This window comes from Piliocolobus tephrosceles, chromosome 8, assembly GCF_002776525.5.
Source record: "Piliocolobus tephrosceles isolate RC106 chromosome 8, ASM277652v3, whole genome shotgun sequence".
Taxonomy (NCBI): Eukaryota; Metazoa; Chordata; class Mammalia; order Primates; family Cercopithecidae; genus Piliocolobus; species Piliocolobus tephrosceles.
This window is the reverse complement of record NC_045441.1, coordinates 24,524,341-24,543,039: the sequence shown is the minus strand read 5'-3', so window position 1 is coordinate 24,543,039 and position 18,699 is coordinate 24,524,341. Positions and strand designations below refer to the sequence as shown.

General features: G+C 40.5%; 1 protein-coding gene and 1 pseudogene across 6 annotated transcripts in view; one reads left to right on the top strand and one right to left on the bottom strand.

Annotated features, from left to right (window-relative positions):
* SEPTIN7 (septin 7) overlaps window positions 1–6,526 on the bottom strand; it is a 101,554-nt gene extending 95,028 nt beyond the window's left edge. Inside the window, exons 1-2 of one of the 6 annotated variants that reach the window (XM_023183024.1) lie at window positions 6,188–6,472; window positions 5,189–5,190 (exon numbers count right to left, since the gene is read on the bottom strand). In XM_023183024.1, coding sequence (XP_023038792.1) covers window positions 5,189–5,190; window positions 6,188–6,248 — 63 coding nt within the window. In that variant the 5' untranslated portion in view covers window positions 6,249–6,472. Of the gene's footprint in view, window positions 1–5,188; window positions 5,191–6,187 lie in introns of all 6 variants that reach the window. The other 5 variants (XM_026447148.1, XM_023183023.1, XM_023183025.1 and 2 more) reach the window with 5 other exon arrangements.
* Window positions 6,527–6,743: 217 nt separating this feature from the next.
* LOC111520349 overlaps window positions 6,744–18,699 on the top strand; it is a 38,174-nt pseudogene continuing 26,218 nt past the window's right edge.

Genomic DNA, 18,699 nt, shown 5'->3' with positions numbered 1-18,699 from the left:
GAAGGCAGAGCTTACAGCGAGCTGAGATCGCGCCACTGCACTCCTGCCTGAGCGACAAAGAGAGACTCCGTCTCAAAAAAAAAAAAAAAATTAGCTGGGCATGGTGGCACATGCCTGTAATCCCAGCTACTTGGGAGGCTGAGGCAGGAGAATCACTTGAACCGGGGAGGCGGAGGCTGCGGTGGCTGAGATCGTGCTATTGCACTCCAGCCTGTGCAACAAAAGCAAAACTCCGTTTCAAAAAAAAAAATTTTTTTTTAAAAAGCAATTTCAGAAATGAAAACAGAAACATCGTAACATCCATGACCATAGCTTTCTTGATTGCTATGGTGTCAATGTGTCTGATACTTTCTTGGAGTCAAATATTTGTTAAATCAATGAACAGTTTACAAAAGTTTCAAATTACCACTGCAGGAATATTTCAAATATATTTTATAAAGAATAGCAAAACTGGTGGAAAATGGTTTTGATTTTCCTGAAAACAGTCATCAGAGCCAAAGATTTTCAGGGCCGTATCCCAGGCCTATTGTTTATCACAGTGTGAAACACCACGAGAATCTGTATTCTTTGAAAAACACCACGATGATCATTTTATTTGAAATCTTATATAATAAAGAAGTTACGGGGATGGGGAGACTTTAGAAAGTTACCCAGAAAAAAACACTTTAAATGAATCAATTGTATACATATATCAGTAAAGCTGCTAAAAACAAAAACAAAAACAAAACAAATTCATGGCTATTAGAAATCTTATCAGTGGTTACCTGGGGCAACAGAAGGAGAACTCCAACAGGGAACAAGAAACTCTGGGATGGTGGAAATATTCTATATCTTGATTAGAATAAAGGCTACAAGATGTGTGTATGCACATCAGCAATTCATTCAACTAAATACTTAAAATCCATATATTTTATTCTATGAAAGCATACAATAATAAAGTTACAGGATAAGTTGGAAAGCATTTGGAAATGTAGATTCCTGGGTCCCTCTCCCAGAGACTGCTAATCAGTGGGTCTTTTAGTGGGAACCAGTTAATCTGCATTTTTAACTCCAGGCCATGGTTGACCCTTCAATCATATTTTGGAAAACAGTGACCTAGCATAATGTTCTATGTCCAGTAATTACTGATCACGCTTTGCAAAAACATATAAATTAATGATAAACTTTTAATACAAAAAAACTCTACGTAATTTTGATTCCCAAGTTTAGGAAATACTAAGAATACTAAGTGGTAGGAGTTCCAGGTAGAAGAAGTAAAAAGTAAGACAGTTAAGGAAGCTTGTTCCTTCCAGTGCAGTGGTTCTCAACCAAGGATAATTCTGCTCCCCCACGTGTCATTTGGCAATGTTTGTAGACATTTTTTTCATTTCGCAACCGGAGAGAGCATGTGCTGCTGGCATCTTAGCACGATGACAGGAGGGATGCTGGTAAATATTGTACAATGCACAAGACAGCCCTTCCCTCCCCCAAATAATGATAAAACCTCAAATGAGAAACTCTGATCTGGAGCCTCACCTCCAATAAAGCTACCAGAAGTAGTCAGTTGTGACCCAGAGTTAAACAAAACAACAGAATTAACATGTTACAACTTCAGGAAAGTCCATTTTTTACTTCCAGATCAGTGGGGAAGGAGGAAGAATATCATCTTTATATTTTACATAAGGCAAACAAACATTGAATAAAATGCAAATGACACATGAATACCTAAGACTTAGAAAACTTCAAAATAATGTAAGCAGGAGCAGCTTTAGGCAATCCCCCCAATCACAGGGGATACTTATGAATTCTCAGCTTTCAAAGTATAGTATCTTTTAAAGTTAACACTGGCCTAAAATATAATACTGCACATCAACTTTAGTATAACAGTCTGTTGCTGCAGCATGGTTTAACCTAGTGCTATGCAAAGTGTGGTCTGTGGACCAGTGAGCAGTCTGTGAATTATCAGTTTATGTCAGAGAAACACAGAAATTTAGAGCATAAAAATGGAAATTTTAATAGCAGAATAATTTTATGTCTGTTGAAACTAATAATAAAAAATTAGGGCTTATAGTTTATCTTTCTTATTCCATTTCCACTTTTCTTATCTGCAGTATAGTCATGCACTGCATAACAATGTTTTGGTCAACAATGGACAACATTTATGACAGTGGTCCCGTAAGATTACAACGGAGCTAAAAAAAATCGTATCACCTGTGATGACATAGCAGTCATAAGTTCATAGTACAGCACATCTTTTTTTCTATGCTCAGAAGCACAAACACTTGGTCGGGCGTGATGGCTCACGCCTATAATCCCAGCACTTTGGGAGGCCAAGGCAGGAGGATCACTTGAGGTCAGGAGTTCCAGATCAGCCTGGCCAACATGGTGAAACCCCATCTCTACTAAAAATACAAAAATTAGCTACGCCTGGTGGCAAGTGCCTGTAATGCCTGCTACTTGGGAGGCTGAGGCAGGTAAGCACCTGTAATCCCAGCTACTTGGGAGGCTGAGACAGGAGAACTGCTTGAACCCAGGATGCGGTGAGCCAAGATTATGCCACTGTACTCCAGCCTGGGCCGCAAGAGCGAAATTCCGTCTCAAAGAAAAAAAAAACACACTTACCATGTGTCATAATTGTCTACAGTAGTCAGTACAATAACAAGCTGTACAAGCTCATAGCCTAGAAGCAATAGGATACAGCCCAGGTGTATAGTAGGCTCTACCATCTAGGTTTGTGTAGGTAGACTCTATGATTTCTCAATGTACCCTATTGTTAACAAGGCCTAACTGTAGTTTTTAAAATTATAATCTAACCTACTCAGACTGATGTATCTAGTGAGTAGTAAAGCCAAGATTTGCACCCATATCTAACATCAAAGTCCATGTTCTAAATCATTATTAAGATTTTGAACTCAAACCCCAATGTGTAATCCCTACATCTGGATAGCTGGACTGCACCAAGAGTAAGTCACAAGGATTTAGTGTGTGTCTGGCCTACAGCCTTCAACACTTAATGCCAGAAAAGTTGTCTCTTTGGCCCCTCTTCCCGAAGCCCATGCTCAAAGTTTAGTCTCCAGATCTCTGATGATGCAAAAGGACACATGAAGACAAAAACAAAGAAAAGATTCATCCTCAAGGCCTAAAGCAGAGTCACTGAATGCTACTCTTTTCTTTTGGAAGCCCCATAGTTTCTGGCTATGGGGGATAACATCCTACTCTTTTCTTTTGGAAGCCCCATAGTTTCTGGCTATGGGGGATAACATCCTCTCAAACAGAAGTAGGCCTCAGATCTCTCTAACCATGCTAGCTAGCTACATGGAGTACAGGATAAATGAATCCAAAATAAGAAAAAGTCACATGGACTAACAGTCTTTAATTTTAAAGTCCTCATACCAAGACCTCCAGCCTCTAACATAAGGTTTAAAGACCTTACATTTGACTCATCCATACTGTACATTTTGACCACGATGCCCACCCAGTACATAATACCTGAAAGAAAATTTAACCTCCCTCAAAATATTAAGTGCAGTGTCCACTAATGGGTCACAACCTGCAGTCTTCAAAACACTGCTGTAGAGTTCAATGGTCTACATTTAACAGTATGCTCTCATCTCAGCGAACCAAACCCATAATCAAACTACCTTAAAATTCTACTCCTTAAAACATAATTTTTATTGTTTCTATTATATAATAAAGTTTGTCTTTACAATCCAAACTTAGTACAGAAAAAGAAATATACAAAAAGGTTTTTCTCAAAACTTAGTAAAAGACATAAATCATTAATTTAAAATGCTCAACTTCTAATCAAAAATTGAAGATAGCCTATGAAGTCAAAATGTGAAACATATTTCTCAGCAGGCAATTTAGTCAGGTAGGAATTCACTATTGGCAATTCCCAGAATACAGTCTACGATGAATATGTATATCATCAAATTATAAAAGTCTGCAACTAATCTGCTCTACCACTATCCTTATTCTGACTGGTCCCCTCATCTGATCACTCTCCATTACTGAGACCTTAGAAGACAGAGATGTAACTCTTCTTCCTCCCTCTTCTCCCCAAAGCTTTGTTATTGTTGTTGTTGTTGTTGTTGTTCTAGCATACTCCTCTAAATTCTCCTAGGGTCTGTAAGGATTCCTAACTTGCCTTAGATTTGTTCAGAACTTCTGGCATGGATTTACTTAAAATTACTTCTATGGGAAAAAGTGCAAATCTGAACAACCAATTTTATCACACATTTCTGAAATATAATCTTTTAACACTACCTTTCATGTATTATGTATGCATCAAGTATCTCCAAATCAAAGCCTGCAACAAAAATTGTTAAGCTACATTAGAAAAAGACAATATCCTTTCTTTTTAAAGGATGAGAACTAATTAAAACCAACTTAACATAACTTGCTGTTCTTTGTTGTGAACTTGAATTCTGTAAGCCTAAGATGTGGTATAATATGTGGTATTTTTAATAACTGTATTATGAAGACCTGGTTCCATCATGTTGTCCCATCACAAAATAAGACAACGCTACCATGCAAATCACCTATGTAGCTTCCACATTTATTTCATAGCTTCACTCAACTCTATCTCCTTTAGTCCCACCCACTGAACAGCTGAATGGGATGAAAGACTGTTTACTGCTCTCCTGCCGCCGTAACCCCCCCTCCCCAACCACCACCCAAACACCCCTCACTCATTCCCTTGCAGTCTGAAGAAATAAAGAATCCAACAGCAGTAACTGACTTGGTCATTGTTTATATCCTCCCTTCAGTCTATCAGGATTCCATAAATTTCATCCCTACCTGTACACCTTAAGTCTAAAATACTCTCCTCCCCAAGTTTGCACATAAACTTTAGGGGGAAAAACTGACTCTACTCATCACTTGCATGTGCATAAATATGTAAAACAGGTTAAATGCTTAGGGATTTAGATTACCTGTTCATTTAGATTCTCAGGGGCACTAAGAAAGATATTCTCTTTCATCAAAATAACAAAGCCAGAAGAAAGAATTCTTAAAGCTGAACTATTTGGCAATAAACTCTCAAGAATTGTAGTTAGTTATTTCAGTAACTAAGAAAACACCTGGACGTCACAAATTCTTTCCTAGGACTGTAAAAACCGAAATCTGAAACAGTGTACTCTTCAAAAGTAACTCAGCAAATGGAAATGTCCTAGAAAAATCTCGGTTGCTTATTTCTTACTATACAGACAGCTGAAATGGAACTCAGGAGTGGAAAATGTGAATGAAATGGCCTGTTCTTTTTCCAATATGTGGGGGAGGAAAGGAAATGAAAAAGGGCTCCTTAAAAGAATAACTGAGAATACTGAAATATTTTCAAAAATTAATTTCCCTCAACTTCGCCACTCCACATCTCCGCTCCCTCCCTTTTCCAGGGACCCTTCCCACCCTTTCTACCTCCTCCGGGGGGCGCCCTTCCCAGGCGTTCTTTTTCCCCTACTCCTAAAAATTAAGCCCAAATACCAAACCAAACTACCGATTCTCCGTTCTCAAGACTCGCCCGCCATCCACCGGCCTTCCGGGCTGCGCCTGGAGAGAGGCAACCCCGAGAGGCGGGAGGAGGAGCGAGGAGGCGACGCGGTCACTGGAGTTGCTGCTGCAGCCGCCGCCGCCGCCTCCACCGCAGCCTCAGCCTGGTGCATCCTTCTTCCTCCCTCCCCGCCGCCGCCCTCCCGGGCTGGCCCACACGGCACCCTCGCCCGAGCGCTCACACTCGTCCCCACCCTCCTCGCCAGGCCCACTGCCCCACGAGGGGACTTCTGCCGAGGGGGATACGGCCGGGGACAGGAGGAGCGGGGCCGCGGGCGCCGGCGGGCACTGGAGGAGGCTGAGAGAAGGCGAAGGGACGGAGAGAAGCAAAGGCAGGGCTGAAACCACCGCGCTCAGGCTGCTCCGGCCGCGGAGGCCGCGGCTCTCCACCCCGGGCAGGGGGCCGGCCCGCCGCGGCACAGGAAATGCCGCCGCCTCGGCTCTCCTCACGTTCAATTCAAACTGTCACCGCCGCCGCCTCCCCTCCCCCCGATCCCGCCGATGCCGCGCCCCGGGCCCGCCGTCGTCCCCACCACGGCTCCCCTCGCCGCTGCCTCCTCCCCGCCTCAGGGCGTTCCCCAGCTCGGTCCAGCAGCTGCAAAGCTTTCCGGCATTCGGAGCTGATGACCCCGAGTCGCTGCAGCCCGAAGCTGAGACTCACCCATGGTGCTGCTGTTGACGCTCCTCTCCTCAGCAGCAGCGGATCTCACACTGACCGACATCCCCTCCCCCCCTCCGCGACCAGCCCCGGCGCAGCGCAGCCCGCCGATTCTCCAAAGGCGCCTACGCCGATTCCGCGGCGTAGCGGCCCGGCGTCGCTGCCCTGCTTACGCACGCTACAGGAGGCGGACTCCTCCACTAGCTCTCGTCCGACTCCCCCTCCCTCCTCCGTCCCCCGCCCCATCAGACGGGGCTTCCGGGCCGAGCGGAGGCTGGCTTCCATCTCGCGAGATTACCCGCTCCCCAGCTCCCCCGCCTCGCTCCATTTCGAGCATGACTTCATTGGCGTCAGCAACGTTTTGCTGTTCGGGTTTAGCCGCCATGTTTAAATTGGCCGGATTTCGCACCACTGAGGTCATGGATAGTCGGGCCTCTTTGCGTGTTTCTTCAACACTGCTTCTAAGGTTAACCGCGTTACATTTGTTGCAGAAAATCCTGGTAACGCTGAAAAGGACTAGCCGGTGGGGTGCGAGGGTGGGGTCTTGCCCGAATTAAAGATGGCCGCAGTCAGTTCTGCCCCGTGCTATTTCACGTCAGGTTTTGGAGCTGCTGGAGCCGCCCGGTTGGCCTCAGCGCCTCCTTACGGAATTGGCGTAAGGCAAAGAGGCGCGGCTGGAAGAACCAGACTGAGAAAGTGCCACAGGGCGGGGGCCGCATCCGCCCCTCAGCTTCTAGCTACTGACCCGACGGCTTTGTGAGTGAAAGTGAGGAGACACTTCGAGGCAGGTGTCTGTGCCCCCATTCATCCCTATTTCCTCGGCTACCTTGACTTTCGGGGTGAAAAGTGAGGTTAGGCCCTGTTTCCCCGACCCTTCCCTCTCGCTGTCACTTTGGTGGCCTGGCACAGCCTCAGAGGTCGGCCGCTGTAGCCCCCATTGCGGACTCTGCTGCCACCTTCGTATTGGCTCACGTTGTTGGGGCCCGGTTCAGTCCTCTTGGAGCTCACACTCCAGTTGAGGAAATGAACGGACACAGGAAACTACTGGATAACAAAAGAGTAATAAAGGGCTACGATTGTGTGAGTTTCTACTGTAGCGATGAATGTCGCTGTCATTGGAACCTTCCCCAAGTGCCTTCTAGTGAAAGCCTTTCCTCACTCGGAATAACCTGTGGTCTTTTGTACTTTTCTTGAACGTTATGGCTCTCTCGGTTGTATTCTTCATGCACATGTGTTACTTTTCCTGTTTAAGTACATGTTAAAGAAATGTGTATGTTCCTGTTTAACTGCATGTTAAAAAAAAAAAGTATGTGTATTTCTAAGTTATGAGCACGTGCAAGAAAGTTCAGAGCAGAAGAGCTTATATTAGTGAAACAATAAATGTCTACTAATAGAATGGATGAGTAAGTGTCATTGTTGAACGAATTGAACATACACTAAACAAAAAATCAGTGAACTAAAGCTACCGTTTTTCATATGGATAGAGTCATTAACCTAATATTGAGGAAGAGAGGAAAAGGCAAGTTGCAGGAAGATGTATATATGACATACCATAAATAAAAGTTTAATAATTACAAAAATAAGATCAAACTAAAAATCGTATAAGGAAATGATAGATAACAAATTCAGAATACTAGTTACTTCCAGAGAGGAACAGAAGGGAATGTAACAAGAAGGGTTCATGTGTATCTATAACGTTTATTTTCTACCGGAAGTATCTTGAAAATGTGGCAAAACATTAAGCTAAGTAGAGGGCACGTGGGTGTTCACTTGTAATTATTTCCTTTACTGTTCTATATACTTGAAATATTTCCAAGTAGTTTTTTTTTTTTAAGAAAAGAAACTTACAGAAGCAACTTATTTGTATCTTGTTATTTATGCCATTTCGTAAGTCTACATTTTTACTGAACTGCTTATGAAGTCTGTTACAACTTATCTGTTCAATCATTGCTTTAAGTTTCTGAAACTTCAAATGAACTTTTACTTTGGGAAATGTTGTTGAATTTCTATTTTTGAAAGAAAGCAGTGTAGCAAGGAGGGTAATCCGGAGTCAGACTGCCTGAGTTCAAATCCCAGCTCTCTATTTATTAGGCTTGCAACCAAGAACAAGTTACTTAAACTTTTCTGTGATGCAGTTTCCTTGTCTGTAAACGGAGATAATACTTATCTAACAGGATTTTGATAAGAGTTAAATAGACTAATACATGAACACGGTGCGCAGTCAATGCTTAGTAAATATTGCCTAAATATAGATTATTTTAAAATATAAAATTAAAGCAAATACTTTTATTAATATAACCTAATAGTCTAAAGGAAGTAAATCTTTGCCTCCCATCTCTATTGATAATATTTCTTTGAGGAAGATCTCTTAATGGGAATGAAAAAGGTGAATTGTGTTATTTTGTGCTATGAAAATGGATAAATTCTTAATATAAATAACATTAAATTCCTTGCCTGAGGTTTGTTCATGTTCTCATACAAACTCCACCCCACACTATGATAGCTTCACTGTTTTTCACTGAAAATTACATGGAGTGACCAGGCGCGGTGGCTCATGCCTGTAATCCCAGCACTTTGGGAGGCCGAGGTGGGCAGATCATGTGAGGTCAGGAGTTTGAGACCAGCCTGGCTTAACATGGTGAAACCCCGCATCTACTAAAAATACAAAAAATTAGCCAGGTGTGGTGGTGCATACCTGTAATCCCAGCTACTTGGGAGGCTGAGGCAGGAGGATCACTTGAACCCAGGAAGCAGAGGTTGCAGTGAGCCCAGATAGCACCACTGCACTCCAGCCTGGGCTACAAGAGCAACTCTAAAAAAAAAAAAAAAAGAAAAGAAAATTATACGGAGTGTTACAGGCAATGAAATAATGATATTCTGAGGAACTTTATTTGTAGGGAGGTTTAATAGCCAGTGTTCTATAATGTATATACGTGTGTGTGTTATGGAAATTATACGTGGTGCATGAGGAAAGAGAATTGTATTGATTTTATGATCTCTTTATTGCACTGTTTACTATATTTGTTAATAAAATATAGCCTAGACTTTAACCTACTGATTCAGAAACAGGTTTAAAAAAACTGATCTGAAATTCTGGGCAGACCATATAGATGGTTTCCACCACATGTTTATGGTGTCCAAACTCAGGTGGGCCTTCAACTTTACCAAGCAATGCTTGTTTCCCTAATTGTCTCTCTCTTGTTTTCCACAACAGCCACTTCTGATTTTCTCCTTATTTTTCAAACCATTCCCCTCACTTATTCTCAAATAAGGGAATAGAAAAAAATAGAAACCATCAAAGAGGAACTCAGGCTGAGTATGATGGCTCATGCCTGTAAACCCAGAACTTTGGAAGGGCCAAGGCGGGCACATCACCTAAAGTCAGGAGTTTGACACCAGTCTGGCCAACATGATGAAACCCCATCTCTACTAAAAATACAAAAATTAGTCAGATGTGGTGGGTGCCTGTAATCCCAGCTACTAAGGAGGCTGAGGCAAGAGAATTGCTTGAACCAGGGAGGCAGAGGTTGCAGTGAGCCAAGATCACGCCACTGCGCTCCAGCCTAGGTGACAGAACCAGGCTCCGTCTCGGAAAACAAAAAAAAAAGAGGAACTCCAACAACTTTATGCCTCCATACTCATTCTTTCAAGTGTCACAATAGATTAGGTACCCCCCTGTCTGAGGCACATATCTCTGCCAGTTCCCTGTATTCCATCTCTTTGTGCTCATTCTCTAGATTCTCACTCCTCCTGCCTTCCCAGGAACTGCAGTCAATGGGTTCTTTATTCAACAAGCTTCTGGATTCTGCAACTACTACTCCACTGAAATTCTCAACAAGGTCACCAAGAACCTCTGTGTTCAATCTAGTAGACCCTTTGTCTTATTCTCCTTGATCTTTCTGCAGCATTTGATACTAGAACCCTTGGCCTTCTGCATTCATATTCCTTGATTTGTGAAACCACACTTTCCTAGTTTTTCTCCTAGATCTCTGTGTCTTTATTTTACCTTTCAGGACCCCCTTCTGGCTGTCAGATATCCATGAACCCCAAAGTTGTGTGCAGTTTGTTTCTATCTCACTTTTTACATTCTCCTTTATGTGGTTTCATTCACTTCCCTGGCTTCAGCCACCATATATTCACTAGTAACTCCTAATGCAAATTTCTAGTCCAGTTCTCTCTTCTGACTGCAAATCTACATGTCTTACTGCCTTCAAAATATGTCCTGATGTACCAAGATATCTCAAAAATCCCAAACTAAACTCTTTATTTTACCAGCTTTTATGTTTCTAATCTCTAAGTGGTATCATCAACCCAATTTTGTAAACCAGAAATATGAGTATAATACTCAGCCCCTTTCTCTCTCTTACCTCCTACAGCCATTAGAAAGTCCTATCAGTTTTTCCTTCTTAACTCTAATTTTCCATTTCTCTCCGCTTCATTCCTATTCTATTTAAGCCAATATTATCTCCTGCCTCAACTCCTTGCAGTAGTTTTTCTGGCCTGTTATACTGCAACTCATCCTTCACATTGTACCCAGAGTGACCTTTCTAAACTTTAACTATGTCAGTCCCCTGTTTAAAGTCTTAAAATTTTCCAAGGAAACTTGCATGACACATTCCCTCATTTCTGGCTAATCTGCTATACCTTGCTCACTCTAAATCCTAGTAAGCCCTACTGCTCCCACTTCACTCTCCTTTTTACACTTGCATTCCTTACCTGGCTTTTCCTTTAAGTCTCAGCTTAACCACCATTTTCTCTAAAAGTCTTCATTGATCACCAAAAACTAGGCTAGGTACCCTCTCACCTCGCATAGTATCTTGTGTTTACTCCTATGGTGGTTCTAGTAGCAGAGTTTGTAAATACTTGTCTCTCTTCCATTTAAGAGAGACAAGTCTAAGTCTAAACTCCTTAAAGTCAGGATCTCTTGTCTTGTCCATCTCTGTAACCTCAGCACCTGGCCCAGGATATGGTATTCATTACTTTATTCGACAATTACTTCTTGAGTAATAATTGGATACTAGGCACTAGCTCAGTGGTTAAAGTGTGGAATGGGAAAACCTCAAGAGGGATTCTCTTGAGACATGCCAAGGGGTCAATGTCTTAATTACAAAAATAAGACGTATTTTTTACCTTTTTCATTCCCATTCTTTCATGAGCACACAGTGTCATTTTCCAGAGACTGTGAAGTATGATTTTGCAACAGCTTGAATGCAAAAACAAAATAATCCAGCTACCTTCTATTAAGCTAGACATTAAAGGGGTTTGCAAAAATGTAAAGCAATGACACTCCAAACGGTTTCTTTGTTGTTGTTTTGGAAGATACAGTTATTTTTCATCAAAATATATTTCTTACATTATCATGTAATGGTTTACTGCTATTTGATGAATTTTAATGAATTGTTTTTTTAATGAAGTAATATTTTAAAACACTCAGTTTTAATGTTTAATACAGTAAGTATCAATAGATATATTTCACATGAAGAAACACTCTTTGGGGTTCTCAATAATGTTTAGAAAGTAAAGGAGTACTGAGACCAAAAGTTTGAGAACTGCTGCAGTAGCACATATGTGAGCTCAATGTAGACGTGTTAAATAATTAGTGAATGTCAGTTTGCCAAAACTCCGGCACACAGCTGCTTAATGTTTCTTAATAAAGGTACCTCCCAAATGCCCAGACTTCATATCTGAACAGGTAAAAATATTGCCCAGATTTAGTATTTGAATATGCAAAATGAAAGTATTCTTTAAGTCAATGTGCTTTGTCAACTATGGAGTGTTATGCAAATATTCTTGTTTTAGTAATTGTCTGTGATAAATATGGACCAACATTCTAGCTGGTAGTGGAACCAGGACTGCCTATAATAACCTGAAGGTGAGAATTTTTGTAGCCAGCCATTTCACATTAATTTCATTTCATCCATATAACAATTTTATGAAATAGGTATTAAACCCACTTTTTAATTGAGTAAAGCAAAGTTCAAAGAAATGAAATGATTTCCCTTTAGGTCTTAACATTTTATAAGGCTCTGAGACAAGGTTCAGAGAACTCATACTTTTCCAATACATGAGATCTCAGGTGAAGAGATTTATTTCCCTATTGTCCTGAATCCTGTCCTTTATTTGCTGGACATTAGTCTGGTGAGAGGGTAAGATGGTTGTTACAATTTTCAGGTACTTTTTTACCTTTGATGCAAGAAGAAGGACTAGTGAATGGTATTAGGTCTATATGAAGGTTCAATTTGAGGGCCAACTCAGAACGTAACAGTAAAAATGAGATGGCACTTCTCAGAGAACAGATCTGTCGTGTCTTCTACATTACCAAAAATTAGCACGTATGGTCAGGTTGAGTGGTGGAGGTGAAGCTTGAGACTTCAGGTGTGTATTTTATGAACCGGGTTAGGCAATCTACAATATTTGCTATATTGCTATTGACAGTAACATCCAAGTATCCAAAAAGGCTTTGAGTGCTTTATATTCCTCCTTTGAAAGATATTGGAAGAGGATTGAGAAATTATGTGGAAAAGAAAGAGCCATTAACTAAAACTTTTTTCTCGTGAAAATTAAAGATACATAACTTGTTCATAAAAGCTGCAACTAGGGCTGGGCACGGTAACTCACGCCTGTGATCCTAGCACTCTGGGAGGCTGAGGCGGGTGGATCACGAGCTCAGGAGTTCGAGACCAGCTTGGCCAACATGGTGAAACCCCGTCTCTACTGAAATGCAAAAATTTGCTGGGCGTGGTGGTGCACGCCTATAATCCCGCTGCTGGAGAGGCTGAGGCAGGAAAATGGCTTGAACCCAGGAGGTGGAGGTTGCAGTGAGCCAATTGTGCCACTGCACTCCAGTCTGGGTGACAGAGCAAGACTCCGTGTCAAAAAAAAAAAAGAAGTTGAAACTAATTTAGTTCCATATGAATTTTTTTAAGTCAGATTTAAAATATGAAAACTCTTCATTCAAGATATAGCCAGCCCTCCGTATCTGTGGGTTCCACACCCATGGATTCAACCAACTACAGAAAAAAATTTTTTAAATTGTGTCTGTACTGAACATGTACAGACTTATTCTTCTCATTGTTCCTTAAACAATATAGTATAACAGCCATTTACATAGCACTTACATTTTATTAGGTATTATAAGTAATCTAGAGATGATTTAAAGTATAAGAGAGGTTGTGTGTAAGTTATATGCAAGTACTACACCATTTCATAGAGTTGGGCATCCAAGGATTTTGTCATTCATGGGAGGTCCTGGAACCAATCCTCCTCTGATACGGAGAGACAACTATTACACAAGAGAAATATTCTGCCATTCACAAAATCTTGTTTAAGTGTCATGAAATACACCAGGGAATCAAGGTAGGTATGGTTTAAATATTTTTATATTTAACTTTTGAATATTTGAAAATTGTACATTCTAATGTTAAGTTCATGATTAAATAGCAGTTATTAGAGGAAAGTTCTCTTGCGATCAAAGAATCTAAAATAATTGACAATGTTAATGTTCTGCAAATTCAAGGGAATATTGACATGCCCTTTTATAGATTAAGAATCTGTAAGGTACAGGAAGTCAAGTGATACTTGCAAGGCTGTAGAACTAATGAACAAAGTTTTTTGTTTTTTTTTTTTTAAAAAAGCCTCATAGCTTTCTTTTTCTTTTTAAAAAATCAAACTTCACCCCACAAAGGAAGAAAAGCCAAAAGACATAGTAATAATAACAAAACAAAAGAAAATAAAATGAGAGAATCATGCAGCTTGAAGCCCGAGAGATTTAAACAGACAGCAAAAAAGCAGAGCAAATAACTCCCGTTCTTAGTCACCTCAGGAAGAGTTTTTCTTTTTCCCACCAGCCAAGGAGGGAAGGAGGAGGAAGCAGTGCAGAAATAGGATGTTTGAATCCAGACTGCCCCAGGGGGCCAGATTTATCTCAACTTATCACTGGAGGCTCAAGGAATTTTCAAATTCCAAGACTCTTCTGGAACCTTAGTTCTAATGCAGATAAGAGCCTCACTTCCCTCTGAAGACTCCGTATCACTGGTAATAGACTGGCAGCACGGTTGCCTCAGGGACCAAAGAAAGAGACAAAACCATTTACCTCGGTATTCTCTTGCCAATCAGTGCCTTGTTGTAGAGCTATCCAATCTGATTACACAGTAGAAATACCGCTAAACACAATACTGGAGAAAAATCCAAAGTACATCAAAGAAAATCTATTATAAGTGGAAAAGGCCATTGTTGCCAACTCCCTTTGGCATTTTCCTACCATTGACTCAGAAACTAACTGAAATAGGAAACAGGGACACATGGTTCTATGGGAAACCAGCTGCCTTCAACAACCAGAGTTAGTATATTGACTTTGGCAATAATTGAATGCCTCCTGCACTAGAAGAGACTCCTGAAACTGAACTGAATTGAACTTTAGTAATTTTATGTAGATGAAACATGAGGTTAGAACCAGGCTATGATTTCAGCAAGCAATAAGAACCTGCTCTCTCCAAGTTGTCCTTTCTAGCGTACCTCTGATGAGTGACTGTTTCCTGAAGATGCACTTCAGAGACCTCATATCCAGGAAAACAGGAAATTTGGAGAGGAAGCAAATTAGCCTGTGCCAGACTGATCCACTTGATTTAAGCAAAGCAGTTGCATTGGATTACCATGGAGACTGACTGGTAGAGGACAAATGCTTAGTAATAATTAAAATATTATAATGTGTCATTACTCCCCTCCTTCGTGAGGCTCCCAACAACTCAGAGATTCTTTCCTGTACTGTATCTCTGATCATTTGATATTGATTGGATCCTATTTTAGGGAGGTACTTAAGCATCTATTTTTTTAAAAAAGAGCAAATGATGGTGTTTGTGATTGTTATCCATGATGTGTTCCTTTTCATGCGCGGAATCATGATTATGATTTATTTATGGTTTTTGGTTGATACTCCTTTTTCTTTTATTTTCTTTTAGAAATTTGGCAGTAAGTGATAACATCTTGCCAGCCAAACACTATAAACAGATAAACAGATTTTATGAAACCAAATAATTGTCATTTTTATTATCCAAAATGGTAGCAATGCAGCATTAAACACTGATGTTGAACTCTGGATATTTCCCCCTCAGGTTCTTATTCCCAAGACTACATTTGTGTCCTAATAGACTCTAATGTCTTAGAGTTGGAAGAGACCTTATAATTCTAAATCAGCTACCAAATTCAAGAACTTCCTCAAATATGATTTTTTAATGTCATGTATACAGCCCACAATAACAACTATTGAAACTATAAATGTTAGAGTTTGAATTTAAATGAAGCAGCTGTACTGCAGATGATATAATATTACTGCCTAACTGTGGTTCACATATGGCGTGGACATAATTCCCTTTCCCTTTCACGATTTATGACACACAAGTGAGCAAACTCTTCTGAAATTTTTGTTTCTGATAAAAGTGTTCATTTAATTGTTCATTATTTCAAAATACATTTTTGCTTTGAGCTAAATGTCCATGACATGCAGATGCTATCAATGAATGCTAGACAACTGAAATGTTTTCTCTTGTAAAATCTAGCTGTTTTTGCAAATCTATGAGCAAGCATGACCATGGGTTACTTTTGCTATGAGACTGCAGACCATGGGGTAGACTAAGTCTTAGTTCTCTAAAGCAGAACCTAGCATAATATCTTGCACATAGTAGGCACTCAAATATTTATTGGAAATAATTGCATGTATTTAGGAGGCTTATATGTGGTTTAGAAAATAGAGTAGAAAAAACAGCACCAAAAAGGGACAAAAAAAAAGTAAAAAAAAGTGGAACTTAAGTATTGCAAATAGCAAGAAATTGTTATATTGCCTTCATAGTTGCTCCTTAATTTATCTCCACCTTCCATTGCATGCACACACAAACACATTGAGAAAAAAGGAAAAACAGTTCCTACACAATTTCCCCCCAGATTTCAAATCTGGCAGAGACTTCTCTGTTTTTAGCATCTGCATAACAGACAAATGAAAGGCTTGGCTAACTCTGCCATTGGCCAGGTTGGGTCAAGAGAACAAATCCCTCTTTACTTTTTACTTCTCTTGCTTCAGTTCAGCTGCTTCTAGCCCCTCTCCCTTCTGATCAGTTCTAGACAAAACGCAAGCCTGACTCTTAGCTTCCCAAGATATGTACTAACCTATTAGTGAAAAGTATACACAAGCCTTCCCAGACATATGGTGCGCTTTTTTTTTTCCCCCAAATTTTTTTTGAGACAGAGTCTTCCCCTGTCACCCAGGCTGAAGTGCAGTGACGTGATCCTGGCTCACTGCAACCTCCACATCCCAGGTTCAAGCGATTCTCTATTCTCAGCCTCGCGAGTAACGGATTATAGGCACCCACCACCACACCTGGCTAATTTTAGTATTTTTAGTAGAGACGGAGTTTCACCATGTTGCCCAGGGTGGTCTTGAACTCCTGATCTCAGGCAATCCGCTCACCTTGGCCTCCCAAAGTGCTGGGATTACGGGCGTGAGCCACCACACCCGGCCCCCTATGGTGCTTAATCAACCAAGGTGAACTCTGATAAGAAAAAAGAGAAGGAAAAGATGATGAAAGTAAAGCCGTCTCTTCAGTCACTGGCAGATGCTCTCTCTTTTCCTCTCTCCTTTTGTCACCAATACACAACAATCTCCAGCAAAGCAGTCTTTCACTTTACATGTAAAATGATTTGATGAAGGAAGCAATAAATGTAATCCATCACATAAACAGCACACATGATTATGTCAATAGATGCAAAAAAGGCCTTCGACAAAATTCAACAGTGCTTCATGCTAAGAACTCTCAATAAACTAGGTATTGATGGAACGTATCTCAAAATAATAAGAGCTATTTATGACAAACCCACAGCCAATATCATAATGAATGGGCAGAAACTGGAAGCATTCCCTTTGAAAACCAGCACAAGACAAGGATGCCCTCTCTCACCACTCATTCAATACAGTATTGGAAGTTCTGGCCAGGGCAATCAGGCAAGAGAAAGAAATAAAGGGTATTCAATTAGGAAATGAGGAAGTCAAATTGTCCCTGTTTGCAGATGACATGATTGTATGTTTAGAAAACCCCATCATCTCAGCCCAAAATCTCCTTAAGCTGATAAGCAACTTCAGCAAAGTCTCAGGATACAAAATCAATGTACAAAAATCACAGGCATTCCTATACACCATTAACAGACTAACAGAGAGCCAAATCACGAGTGAACTCCCATTCACTATTTCTACAAAGAGAATAAAATATCTAGGAATCCAACTTAAAAGGGATGTGAAGGACTTCTTCAAGAAGAACTACAAACCACTGCTCACCAAAAAAAAAAAAAAAAAGAGGACACAAACAAATGGAAGAATGTTCCACGCTCATGGATAGAAAGAATCAATACCATGAAAATGGCCATACTGCCCAAAGTAATTTATAGATTCCATGCCATCCCCATCAAGCTACCAATGACTTTCTTCACAGAATTGGAAAAAACTACTTTAAAGTTCATATGGAACCAAAAAAGAGCCCACGTTGCCAAGACAATCCTAGGCAGAAAGAACAAAGCTGGAGGCATCATGCTACCTGACTTTATACTGCAAAGCTACAGTAATCAAAACAGCATGGTACTGGTACTAAAACAGATATATAGACCAATGGAACAGAACAGAGTCCTCAGAAATAACACCACACATCTGCAACCATCTGATCTTTGACAAACCTGACAAAAACAAGAAATGGGGAAAGGATTCCCTGTTTAATAAATGGTGCTGGGAAAACTGGCTAGCCATACATAGAAAGCTGAACCTGGATCCCTTCCTTACAGCTTATACAAAAAATTAATTCAAGATGGATTGAAGACTTAAATGTTAGACCTAAAACCATAAAACCCTAGGAAAAACCTAGGCAATACCATTCAGGACATAGGCATGGGCAAGGGCTTCATGACTAAAACACCAAAAGCAATGGAAATAAAATCCAGAATAGACAAATGGGATCTAATTAAACTAAAGAGCTTCTGCATGGCAAAAGAAACTACCATCAGAGTAAACAGGCAACCTACAGAATGGGAGAAAATTTTTGCAATCTACCCATCTGACAAAGGCCTAATATCCAGAATCTACAAGGAACTTTAACAAATTTACAAGAAAAAAACAAAGAACCCCACCAAAAAGTGGACAAAGAATATGAACAGACACTTCTCAAAAGAAGACATCTATGCAGCCAACAGACACATGAAAAAATGCTCATCATCACTGGTCATCAGAGAAATGCAAATCAAAACCACGATGAGATACCATCTCATGCCAGTTAAAATGGCAATCGTTAAAAAGGAAACAACAGATGCTAGAGAGGATGTGGAGAAATAGGAATGCTTTTACACTGTTGGTGAGAGTGTAAATTGGCACAACCATTGTGGAAGACAGTGTGGTGATTCCTCAAGGATCTAGAATCAGAATTACCATTTGATCCAGCAATCCCATTACTGGGTATATACCCAAAGGATTATAAATCATTCTACTA